General features: G+C 40.3%; 1 protein-coding gene across 4 annotated transcripts in view; it reads right to left on the bottom strand.

The window, feature by feature from the left end:
- The window catches only part of unc13c (unc-13 homolog C), a 378167-nt gene that overhangs the window by 160266 nt on the left and 204160 nt on the right, over positions 1 to 13741 (bottom strand). For 3 of the 4 annotated variants that reach the window (XM_033050677.1, XM_033050678.1, XM_033050675.1), the window contains 3 exons: positions 6977 to 7055; positions 4068 to 4073; positions 1785 to 1856 (listed from right to left, as the gene is read on the bottom strand). In XM_033050677.1, the coding sequence (XP_032906568.1) occupies positions 1785 to 1856; positions 4068 to 4073; positions 6977 to 7055 (157 nt within the window). The remainder of the gene's footprint in view (positions 1 to 1784; positions 1857 to 4067; positions 4074 to 6976; positions 7056 to 13741) is intronic. The other variant, XM_033050676.1, reaches the window with a different exon arrangement.

Raw genomic sequence — 13741 nt, 5'->3', positions numbered from 1 at the left:
TCAATGAGATATTCTCTCATCCTTCTAAACTCCAGAGTGTACCAGCCCAGCTGCTCCATTCTCTCAGCATATGACAGTCCCACCATCCCGGGAATTAACTTTGTAAACCCACGCTGCACTCCCTCAACAGCAAGAATGTCCTTCCTCAAATTAGGGGACCAAAACTGTACACAATACTCCAGGTGTGGTCTCACTAGGGCTCTGTACAACTGCAGAAGGACCTTTTTGCTTCTATATTTGATTCCTCTTGTTATAAAGGCCAACATGCCATTTGTTTTCTTCATTGCCTGCTATACCTGCATGCTTACTTTCATAGACTGATGTACAAGTACCCCAGATCCCTTTTCCCAACTTGACGCCATTTAGATAGTAATCAGCTTTCCGGTTTTTGCTACCAAAGTGGATAACCTCACATTTATCCACATTAAACTTCATCTGCCATGCATCTGCCCACTCCCCCAACCTGCCCAAGTCATCCTGCATTCTCATAGCATCCTCCTCACAGTTCACACTGCCACCCAGCTTTGTGTCATCTGCAAATTTGCTAATGTTACTTTGAATCCCCTCATCCAAACCATTGATGTATATTGTAAATAGCTACGGTCCCAGCACCGAGCCTTGTCAAGATCAGCCCTGAGCAGCACAGTAGCTGTCAGGCGGCAGCAGCACTACCCACTGCACCAGTGCACCGCCTCTTTAAAGCAAATGTATAGCACACGTATTCGAATAATTCTGGAGATGAGGGGCTTTATCTACTTGGGTAGATTAGCAAAATTGGAGTAGAGTATACATACTCAGTGATTTCTTAACCCCGAATCAAGCCCATTGCAGAATGTACGATCTGAGACATGAGGACATCAAATAAAGTATATCCATTTTATTTAAGAGTTCTTCCCAAATTACTTCTCAAAGTTTTACATTTGAATTAAATCCATTAAATTCAGTTAATTAAAATACTTTATAATTTCACAGGATTTCAATATTTGATACCATTTAATTAAACTGATAATTTTCCACAGCTCCAGCATCCTATCAGATTTTATTTTCTTCTCAAGAACATATTTTAAGTTCTCTTGTGATATAATCATCAATTGAAGGAATGCAAACCCTAGGCTTATTCACCAGTTGTCACAGAGCTATTCGGCCCAGCTTGCAATGCAGACCAACTTGGCATATTGGGCTAGTCCTATTTGCCTGTATTTGGCCCATAGTACTCTAAATCCTTCCTATTCATAAAGGCAAATTATATTTCATGTTATTTCTCCTCAATATCAGTTTTTCAAAATGATTATTCTCTTTTATTACTAGGTGACCTTTAAATTGGTGGCCAGGACTTTGAAAATGCCTGATGAAAATGAGTTTGAATATATTTATTAACATGACTTTTAACTGATAATTTATTTGAAAATGGTTAAACTGATGATAACAGCTTCCACAATACAACCTCTGGTTGAATGAGCAGAAAGATTAGAAGAAATTGAACCAAGAGAAAAAATCAATTTGCCATCGAGTGCAAAACAATATGCAGGTTTCAGCTCAAAACTCCTATTGTCATGAGCATCTGAATCTGTTTTTCTTTCTGTTACAAATAGGCATTTTTAATGGAAACAGACCAACTTCTGCATGTAACCGATTGGGTGTAACTATGGAAGAACTGCATCTTTCTAGTGAGCAATGTGTTCAATCATGTTTTTCGTGACCTCCCCAAAATTCTCACTACAAAAGAGTTATTCATCAACTGAAAAAGCTTACCAGACGTGTAATTGTTAAAGAAACACACTTACCAATTCTTGATTGTTTACCGAGGTTCTTGTGGTCATGGCAAAAGAAATGCCTGCTTTTCTCGCAGCAAGGGTCTGTTGAGAGGAGTTCAAATGTTTACCATAAGCAAAGGGAAGACATTTATATTCATAAATGTTGTAATAAGAAATCCATGTGTTAACATTTTTGTCATTCCTAAAAACAATCCTGTAGGTAGTATTGGATGGGGCCACAAATACTGATGAAAAATATTGGGAATCAGTTGATTCTATCAATTGAATCAGATTCTTTTCTTGGCCAGTGCTTCTCGTAAGTGGTACTGGTGCATTACTAGAGTTCTGTACACAAAAATACATACTTCTTAAGAAGGGTCTCGACCTGAAACGTCATCCATTCATTCACTCCAGAGATGTTGCCTGTCCCGCTGAGTTACTCCAGCATTTTATGTCTATCTTCGATTTAAACCAGCATCTGCAGTTTTTTCCTACCTATACATTTCTAGGAATGGGCAACAAATACTTGTTTTGAGATTGACACCAATATTCTATGTGAAATAAAAATATGGTTATTTCAATGATCTACAGAATTTTAGATTATAAATCAGTCCTTGTGTTTTGACTTTCACAGACTTAAGTGTTATTAAGTAAGCACACAAAAAAATAATGCTGAAATAAGCAGTGATCCTCAGAGAAAACCAATGATATACACTTTCACTGCTTGGTTGTTGTAACAATTAGGATTCGATTCTCAGACATTTTCAAGGTTTATTGACAAAGATATGCTCCTGGATAGCAATCAACAAAGCATGTAAAGGCATTGTTGTCTACTCAGCAATTTAATGTACCATATATTGTGGGGAGCAGTTCAGAAATTATTTTAGTTAATACCCTAGAGGGATTTATATAAGACAATATTATCCTCTAGCTACCTATGTGGTTGACAAATCTTGCACGTCTGTACCTTATTTTAATAAAGTGGACTGGGAAAAATGGTAAACAGGAAGCTTTCATCCGAATATAAAACCTAATATTAATGGAGACCATGCCAAAATGGGAAAACCAAATTGATGCGTTTTGTGCAAAACATATAATCAGTTAGTGTTGAATATTTTCATTACCTGTCAAAACCTATCATATTTAACTTTGAACAAAATTAGCCTAATTCTACTGTGTGTAACTGCAAGCCATAATTTGTCTGAAAATAAGCTCTGGAAGCTCAGTTAAGAAGATTCTGGATTGTTACACAAGATGAAGTTATATGTTATATTCAGAAAATGCCGAGAGAACAGACAAAATATCGCACTGAATTGACGAGGTGGCTGTGTTTAGAAACCAAACAACTACTCTCATTTGTCATTTATTTCCAGTCTATTTACTTCTCTAGTCCACATGGACTACAGCAAGGCATTTGACAAGATCCTGCATAGTAGGCTGGTCCAGAAGATTAGAACACAAGGGATCCAAGGTGAATTAGTAAATTGGATACAAAATTGGCTTGGTGAAAGGAAGGGGATGAGGGTTGTTTTTCAGATTGGAGGCCTGTGACCAGTGTGTGTTAAGGGGATCAGTGCTTGGTCCACTTTCTATGCTATACAACACAGTGACTCTATGATGATAGTCAAAGTTATGCTAATGAATTGAGATAATTTGGAACTTGCCTAATTAAATCATAATCTAATAGTTTTGTGAGTATTTAAGCAATTAAATATCAGAATGGCCATGGCTGCTCTATTTAGTCACCAGTCTCTCCTCAATAAAATAAATAACTACCTTTAAAGCATCTTTAATTCCAACCATTCAGTCACAACCCATGTATGTGTATGAAGCAGTCACCTTGTCTTATTTTCACCAAAAGGGAGACCAGTGTACTAAAGTGTGAATTGCACATAGTTCAACTTAATGAATGAGCTATCCTTGTCCATCTTCAGTTGCCCGCTTTAATACCAAGTCATTGTTAACAATGGAGTGCCAGCAATACTACGGCCATATTTTAAAGATATATGCAGATGCTAGTTTAAACCAAAGAGAGACAAAACATGCTGGAGTAACTCTGCGGGACAGGCAGTCCCCTCTCTGGAGAGAAGGAATGGGTGATGTTTCAGGTCGAGACCCTCCTTCTGCAGAAGTCAAATGTCGGAAGCAGTTCCTTCCTACACATGGCCATATTTCAATGGTTAAATATTCACAAATGCTGAAGTGAGCCAAGTTTCTCGTGATTTTTATTTAATTCATTGGTGTAAATCTTTGTCCTGCAGAATTTTACAAAATAGTGCATTCACATAATTTAAGTATTTTGAAAGCACATACCATCGCCTGTTTATCCAAGCAGCATGGGAAGAAAATAATTTACTTGTTAGTTTCACTACTATCAGTTGCAAAATTAAAATCAATCATATTTTAAGGAACTTTTAAAACAAATGTAACAGCCACACAGATAATTTTCAATAAAGTTCTTATCTAAATGAATTTCTATGTCAGTCATTAAATAATCAAAATCTATATTACTAAAAGTCTGATCTTGACCGTTTTTGGCCCATTGTGCTGCGATTTCCGAGAGAATGCCGCCACCTACGGCCGTCATTTTTGGCCACCTCGCTCAGAGCCCCCCTCCGCCTTCCTGGACTGGAGGATTTTTCCCATGGATGAAATCAGAGAGATATTAATGTTTTTTTTAAATTCACCATTCTCTCTGCTGTCCCTGCTGGAGGGAGGGGGAGGGACTATAAAACCAGGAAGTGGTGTGCCTCACTCAGTATCTGCAAGATGGATGAAGCCAAAGGGTCACATCTCTCTGAGCTCTGAATAACACTGAACACATGACTACTCAACTGTGAGTCCCCTTAATGTGGTTTGAAAATGAAAATATGGTTTGTTTGAAGTAAAATGGCACTGCCTGCAAATGGTTGTTTGGGTGCTTTGGCTTGAAGTTAAAAGGCACTACTTACTGCAAATGGTGGCTTGGGTGCTTTGGCTTGAAGTTAAAAGGCACTACTTACTGCAAATGGTGGCTTGGGTGCTTTGGCTTGAAGTTGTAAGGCACTACTTACTGCAAATGGTGGCTTGGGTGCTTTGGCTTGAAGTTGAAAGGCAATACTGCAAATGCACTTACTTCCTGTTGAGTGAGTGAGCTGCCAGCAGATCATGCTTGAGGGACTGAGCTGCCACCCCAAGAACCCATACCAGCGCTCCAGAAAGCCCCCCCACTGGCCACCAATATTGGAATTGGTGGAGAGGTGGAATATTGCGTCGGGGGACCAGCCCGCCCGTGTGAACATGGGACCCAACGGGTCCCACTTAGTCTAGTATTCTATAGATTCTAGAAAATCACTAATGCACTATTCACAATGAGTATGTTATTTCTCCTAGACCTGGGCAGAGAAACGAACTAAAGACCAAGTTAATCAGCAGCATCCTCACTCATATCCTTCCAGGAACTGGTTACTGAAAGATACTGGCTCCAACATACAAACAGAGTGATGTCTCATAATTATAATGATTGCGGTGTCAGCTAACTAGACCTGTACCACTTAAAGGGAACATGCACTGTGCTTGCACCAGTAACTAGCTGACATTCATGTTCATAAGTGATAGGAGCTGAATTAGACCATTCAGCCCATCGTCAACTCCACCATTCAACCATGGCTGATTTATCTTTCCCTCTACCCATTCTCCTTCCTTCGCTCCATTACCCCTGACACCTGTACTAATCAAGAATCTATCTATCTCTGTCTTTCAAATATCCATTGATGGCCTCCACAGCCTTCTGTGGCAATGAATTCCACAGATTCACCATCATCTGACTAAAGAAATGAATCCTCGTCTCCTTCCTAAAGGAACGTCCTTTAATTCCGAGGCTATGACCTCTGGTCCTAGACTCTCCCACCAGTGGAAACACTTCTCCACATCCGCTCTATCCAGGCCTTTCATTTTTCGGATAAGATTACCCCCCCCCCCCCCATCTAAACTCTGGGAAACAATGAAGAATGGTATAACACAATGGTTGCTCTACAATTTACATGTATTGGACTGGAGGCTTTGATGGAGCAGTAAAAAGTAGAAAACCCATCTTACTTCTGGAAGATGTACCAAACACTCAGTCAAAACACAACGCTCCGAACAGTGCTCAGCTTGCCAGGGGCCAGGGATGCCCACTATAATAAGGCTATTTTGAAAGTAGATTCGCTTTTGATGCATCCAAATCTTGGAGTAATGTTCAACCAGGAACCCAAAATCCACAAAAAGCCCTTCAGCACCAGTCTCGTCACCTCCTTACATTGAATCTCCGCAACTGCAAACAACTATAACGTCACCACCTGAAGAAACCAACCACCAACCAACTCATAATCAGTAGAAGATTCATTTTCAAAAATACTGCGTGAGACTCGGTCTCCTTCCTTTGACTTACTGCTTGTTCAGCCTTGCAACACAAGGCAAAATATTTAAGGGAACACCGAGTTCTAAAACGTAGAACTGCTGATGCTGATTTAAACCAAAGATAGACACAGTGCTGGAGTAACTTAGTGGGCCAGGCAGCATCTTGGGAGATAAAGGATAAGTGACGTTTGGGTCAGAACCCTTCTTCAGGCTGAAAGTAAAAGGGAGGGGGAAGAACTGGAGGCGAGATAAGACCATGGTCAGCAACAGATGGCCTCAGGCAGGGTGGTTCCCTGGTCGGCTAATTGTTGGCCAGGTAAGATCTGATCTCAAGAGGGAAACATTGCTGCTAACTGTGGAACTGATTAAATTACTAGGGTGGAGGAAGAGGACAAGTGTTAGTAGAAGTTGCTTGAAATTGAGAATTCAACATTCATATCCCCTGCTGGGTTGTAAGCTATGGAGTTCCACAATGACCAAAATGGCACTGTCGGGATGCAATCTTCATTCACTTTGCGATCACTCTATCTGCATACATTTGGTGGACATTCATTGCGCACTCACACCAAACCCCTCACTAATACAGCAAAGTGCAAATAGCTACACCAGCCTCAACAAGTGCTCAGGACATAATCTGGAGCTCAGACAGCTTACCGCGATCAGTACCAGACACAACTGATCCAAACAACATCTCTGCCCAATCTAAAGGCAGGAAATACAACTACATGTTAAATATAATGTCCTCCCTGAGTATGGAATATTTTCATCTCAGACGCATGGATTCTCCAGAATAAAATATATATTTCAATTATTGCCATACTATAAATCAAATTCTAACTCACCACATCTCGAACGATGGGCACAGTCTTCTTCCGACGTAGATCTGGCATGCTGTCAATGCCGTACAGCACACTTCCAGCCCTAAAATAATCAATATGATTTAGTAATGCAAATTATTACATAACAGTGCCAACATGTTTTATAAGATTGAAGTGGAATTCTTATCTACCATTATATTTTCTCTTTATAATTTTGTAAAAGTTGCTTATTTGTGTTTCATACAAATACTCCTAATATTGTACAGAACAGAAACAGGTCATTTTGGTTCTCCCCATCTACATTGACTGTGATGCTTATCTATGCTAATATCATTTGTCTACTCCTTACTCTCCAGGTACCTATTCTTTAAAGTGCAGTAACTGTATCTACTTCTACCACCATATCTGGAGGTTTGTTACATACCACCACCACCTTCTATGTGAAAAACCTGCTCCTCAGATCACCCATTTCATGTTAAATCTATACCCTCAAGTTTTAAGAACGTCTTACCCTGAGAAAGACTCTAACTACCATATGTATGCCCTTCATAATTTTCTAAACCTTTATAAAGTCATTTCTCAGTCTCCTAATTAAGAGAGAACAATCTAGACTATCCATTCTTGTAACCAAACCCCACCATCCGAGGTAACATCCTGCTGAATCTCTTTCTAATGTTACCACAATCTTCCTTGGTGTGGCAACCAGACTTGTACACAATACTTCAAGTGGAGTAAATCTACAACATGATGTCCCAACTATAGACATAAAGTGCTGGAATAACTTTATGGGTCAGGCAGCATCTTTGGATAAATAGGATGTACCAACTCTTGTACTCAATGGCCCAACCTAGAAGGCAAGCATGTCAAATGCTTATCACATTACCCTATCCACCTGCTTCACCATTTTCAGGGAATCACGAACTTGTACCCCAATACTTCTATGTACCTCAACACGCCTTAGATCCTTGCCATTTGCTGTATATGTTCTGCACGTATTTGACGAGCCATAATATTGGCTTCGTTCTGGATTAAATTCCATCCACCCAACTTTTATCCCCACAGTTTAATATACCAGTCTGAAACTTCCTTGACGATCTTACCACAAACATGACATTAGTTTCCTCAGGTGGGACGAATCTAAGTTACAAGCTAAATTGGATCACTGTCATACTGCAAAGTCAGAATTACAGAGAGAGGCAGAAAGTCCATTTCTAGATTTTCACAAAAGGACACAATGTTCAGGAGTAACTCAGCAGAACAGGTAGCATCTCTGGAGAACATGGATAGATGATGTTTCAGATCAAGACACTACTTTATAGTGTTTCATAATATTTTCAACTCTGCAGAGTCACCTCAAGAGAAAATTCCCTTTCCAGTTGTAAAGCAGAAATCTATCCAATCTTTCCTACTAACTCAAGGCCCAACAGTGGATGATCCTCATGACGCTTTGTCATAATTTCCAGTGTTTGATATCTCCAACGTCTCGTTAACTCTCACTGGATGTAATTTACTGTACTTCTAATAAAAAATAAAATTTTAAAAAAAAATTTAAAAAAAACTCACTGGATGTTACAAAATACTCAAGCTGTTGCTGACATGCATGATAGAAACATAGACACATAGAAAATAAATGCAGGAGTAGGCCATTCGGCCCTTCGAGCCAGCACCGCCATTCAATATGATCATGGCTGATCATCCAAAATCCGTACCCCGTTCCAGCTTTTTCCCCATATCCATTGATTCCTTTAGCCTGAAGAGCTAAATCTAACTCTCTCTTGTTAGATATAGTTTAATCAAAACATCTTCTCACATGTACTCTACTGTTTTGACTAAGTATCTTGCCAGTGGCAATTGAATGCCAAGATGAATCGCCTACACATTAAGTCTTCAAATAAATCAGCTGCCAAGCTTCCTTTCATCTTAAGTGGATATGCCGCCCTCTTTTCCATCTGCTGAAATTAGATTGTGGCCTACTAAATTTCATGTGTAACTGTTTTGGCCAGTATTTTCTTTAAACCATTTTGTGTTTTTTTGTGTTTTGGGTATACCTTGCGTATGTATGCAAGCAAAGAATTTCACTGTGACTTGTCACATGCGACAATAAAGTATTCATTCATTCAATTATAGATAATTGGAATTATGAAAATTATAAAGAATTCCAATTAGCAATTTAGGATTAAGTTTATCATTGGGGCAGATGCTACATCATATAATGTGTAAATTCATTAACCGATAAGGAATACGTGGCTCTTATGATTTCCTGTGCTGTACTAATGTATGAGGGAATTGGAGTGGAGTTTCTCAGAAAATGTACTTCCCTTATTTCCCTTCTACATTTTTTGCTTAGAATCATGAAGTATGTGGGTGCGCTGGGTAGAGGGGAGTTAAGGGCCTGTCCCACGAGCAGGCGACTGCATGCGGCGAGCGCGACCAAACCGGAAGCGGGGGGCGCGCGGAGGTCGAATTATCCCGTACGAGTTGACGTGAAGTTCGAGCGAAGGTATACGGCGTCAAGACGCTGCGTACTGCGTCAAGACTCTGCGTACGGCGTCGAGACGCTGCATACGGCGTCGAGACGCTGCGCACGCCCATCGAGGCGATGCGTACGGCCTCAAATCGGCTGCGGGCCGGCAGGCCGTTGCCGCGCGGAATTTTTGGAAGTTTTTCGGAGCCCCGCGCAATGTCGGGACCAGCTCCGCACAACTCCATACGGCTCCGACGATCGAAGCGGGACCGGCCCCGCGAGGCCGTACGGCTCAAGCGACCACGTTAGGTCGCGCTTGCCGCATGCAGTCGCATGCTCGTGGGACAGGCCCTTAAGGCATCTCGTCCTCACCATGGGATTGAGGCAAAGACTTGAGGCCAGCTTATCCATCAATTTTATAAAATATACGAACTTCAACCTATTTTTGTGATATCTAAAAAATCTTCGATTTTATTTCACAATAGTTGGAGATTATTAGCTTCAAATAATGCACTTGATATATGACAGGTTCGTGGCTCCAGCTAGTTAACGTAAATAACCCATTCAGAATTTTTTTTAACGTTTCATATCTAAATAAAAGAGTCAGGAATCAGACAACAAAGAGAGAATTTCTGGTGTTTGGATGACTTGATGCCAGCACGTTGTATTGAGTGATACAGCAGAAGGTAATAAAAACAATCAATGTTTATGTTTTAATGTATCTTAATGTGAGATGAAAGCAATGATGTAAAGTTACTTTACACCATTGAGTAGAATTCTACACATTATTAAAACCCTTGAAGAACCAAAGAGGGAGAGGAACAGAGCAGCAGGGCATTAGTCTAAAGCTTGTCAGCTTTGCTCTTCAAGTGCCCTGAACCTCATCCTGAATCAAAAACATCTACTGCATACATATATTGAAATTCTAATACATGCACCATCCAACCTTTCAGAGATTCATAGATATACAGCACAGAAACAGGTCCCTTGGCCCAACTCATCCATGCCAACCAAAATGCCTATCCACACTAGTCCCATATGCCTGCAATTGGCCCATAAATCTCAAAACCTTTCCAATCCACATACCTGTCCAAATGTCTTTTAAACATTATGATTTATCTACTTGCTCTGGCAACTCATTCCACACACTCATTCATTTGAAAAACCTGCCCTTGGGGTTCCCTTTAAACTTTTTCCTCATACTTTAAAACTCTGCCCTCCAGTTTTGGACTCCCCGATCTTTGGAAAAAGAATGTGGCTATTTACCAATCAATGCCATTCATAATTTTGTAACATCTGCATGGTCACCAATCAGCCTCCATCACTGCAGGGAAACAGTCCGAGCCGATCCAATATCCTAATAACTTAAGCCCCAGGCCTGGCAGCATTCCCATGAATCCTTTCTACATCCTCTATGGGCTTATAACTTTGTTCCCATTGTGTGTTGACTAGAACACCATACACTACTCGAATATGACCTAACCAACAAGTTATACAATTGTAACGTGAATTCCCAACTCCTACACTCAGTTCCTCGTCTTATGAAGGCAAACATGCTACATATATTCTTCACCATTCAATTTACTCCTGTCATAATTTTCAGGGAATTGTGTACTCGCACTCCATGTATTCAATAACACTCCAAAGACCCTACCATCAACCCACTTATCTAAGTTAAATTTCATCTGCCACTCTCTAGTCCATTTTCTCAGTTGTTCTATGTCCTGTTGGAACCTTAGATCCCTGCGGCACACACTGGTTACAGTTGTGCAATCTGAAAAGCAACCCCCCATTACCATGCTTTGACCCCTACCATATTGTACCCAATTTTGTACCCAATTCGCTATCTCATATTGGATCTCATGTACTCTAATGGGCCTGGGCGATTTTTCAGGCGACTGCTGGTGACTGTCAAGTTGCCGGCAGTCGCCTGAAAAATCGGCAACTGGAACGGCGACTGTCAGTGGAACACACACACACACACATCGCTTCCTTCACCAGCCCGTTATGCAGGCGGGGGACAGGGCAAGCGGGGGGAGCGCTGTTCTTGACAGGCCCATTACCTTCCGGAGCAACTTCAAAGTCCATGTAGCCAACATCCGCTATCCTTCCCTTATCAATTAGCCATCCTTCAGTACCTCAAATGTGGGAATCAATTATATAAAAGTCTCTTGCCAGGACACCAGCAATTTCACTTCAGACAAAATCCCAGGATACACCCGGTCAGGCACTGGACTTTCAATCCACCTTTATGTGCTTCAGGATCTCCAACATCTTCTTCTTTAGCATGTCGTTAGGCTTCAGGAGATCGCTGCTCTCTTCCCTGATCTCTCTAGTTTACGCATCCTTTGCCACAGTAAACACAGGTGAGCAGTATTAATTTATGGATCCACTCATCTCCCGTGGTTCCACACAGATTATCACTCAAACCCTCAGGAGACCAATTCTCTCCAAATCCTTTTCTTACCATTTCTTAATATAGTTACAGAGTCGTTTTGGATTCTCCTATGCCTTATCTGTCAGGGGTATCGCATGGCCCCTTTTTTGCACTCCTATATTTTAAGTGTACTCCTGTATGCCTTATACTCCTCAAGGGACACACTTGATCCCAGCTGCCTCAACCTGACATATACATGCTTATTTTTCCTGGCCTGAGCCTCAATAGTCCTCGTCAGCCAGCGTTTCCTAATCCTGCCAACCTTGCCCTTCACTCTAAGCTGTCCCTGAACTCCCCCTACCTTACTTTTAAAATCCACTCACTTGTCAAACATCCCTTTACCTGCAAACAGCCTCTCCCCATCAACCTGTACAAATCCCCATCTAATGCCACTTTAGAGGAGCGGAATTTGAATTTCCTTCACATTTTATGGAAACAAATATGTTTCTACTCAATCATTTTGCACAATTTTATTCGGTCACAATTATCTTTAAACTATGTAGATTGCAACATGTTTATTCAGTCTTTTGTTATAATTCACATCTTCAGACTCAGACATCGTGTGGAATGTTTGTTGTACTCCTTGCATAGCTAATGCACCTTTCCTGAGATCCTGTGCCTGAATGCATCAGTTCAAACGGGGTTTGAGCGCTGCTCTGTACAATTTAACCAACACTTCTTGACATTTAAAAATGCAACCTCCTTGAAATAAAGGCCAACATTTTATGATTAATTTGCTGTTAATATTTATGGATATTAACGCAAACAGAATTGTTCCACTGCACCTCCTCGTTTGCCACTATTTAGAAAATATTAGAGTTACAGAGTCATATAGCAAAGAAACAGACCTTTCCATTTTCCTCAGTTTGCCCATATCTCTATAACTTTTCCTTTCATGTACCGGTCCAAATTTATTTTAAATGTTGTTAATGTACCTATGATATGTTTCTCAGATCCAAATTGAATAATCTCACATTTCCTTGTTAAATTACATTTCCCAGGGTTTTGATTACTCAGTTTATTTAATTCTTAGCACATATACTTTACTGGCAAGGTTATAATTTCCTAATTGACCATGAATGTCTTGCTGGGCCATTTGAGAGAGCAGTGAGGAGTTAACAACATCGCTGTGGTTTTGAAGCCACATGCATATAGATTGGTTAAGGCTGGCAGATTTCCTTCCCTGGATAACATGAGTGGATCAGATTTTATGATCATGGTGACCATTACTCATTTTAGCTTTATACGTTTATAAATTGACCAAATCTAATATTTCCCAGCCACTCTGGTTAGTTCTTCCCTTGAGATCAGCATTCCAGCTCTTTGGATGACAAGAATCAATATGTTACTTGTAGCAACAAAAACAGAACGCTGGAAGAATTCAGCAAGTCAAGCGGCATTTATGGAGCCAAAAGATGTTCGGCATTATTTCAGGTCAAGGTCTATGTGCAATCCCCTTGAATTGAACACCAAGAACAAATATGAATGGAAAAACATTGATATACCAATTAGAATAGGAACATCACTGCCTCTAGACTTTTTGAAAACATCGTAACAACACCAGCAATTTCCATGATCAGTTTGAAATATCGACTGCAATGATAAAAAAAAAAATCACTCATCCAGTCTCTGAAAGTGAAAGAAAAGAAATTGAATGCCATGACTCTGTAACTTATGAGCACTGCTTTAGAAACAATTGCTAACGTAATGTGGTTCAGAGAGACACTGCTCAAAATTGTTTTAAGATCCATGCAAAGTGGTAACTAGCCGAGTTTACACAATATTTACTGCTGTTGAGCAATGGTTTACGCTCAATTACATATCCCTCCAGAAATCCATTGCTGGAACTACATTGCATCAGTCCCTTAAGCTAATTCCATTTGGAATC

The sequence above is a fragment of the Amblyraja radiata genome, chromosome 34 (assembly GCF_010909765.2).
Source record: "Amblyraja radiata isolate CabotCenter1 chromosome 34, sAmbRad1.1.pri, whole genome shotgun sequence".
Taxonomy (NCBI): Eukaryota; Metazoa; Chordata; class Chondrichthyes; order Rajiformes; family Rajidae; genus Amblyraja; species Amblyraja radiata.
This window is presented reverse-complemented; position numbering and strand designations above follow the sequence as displayed.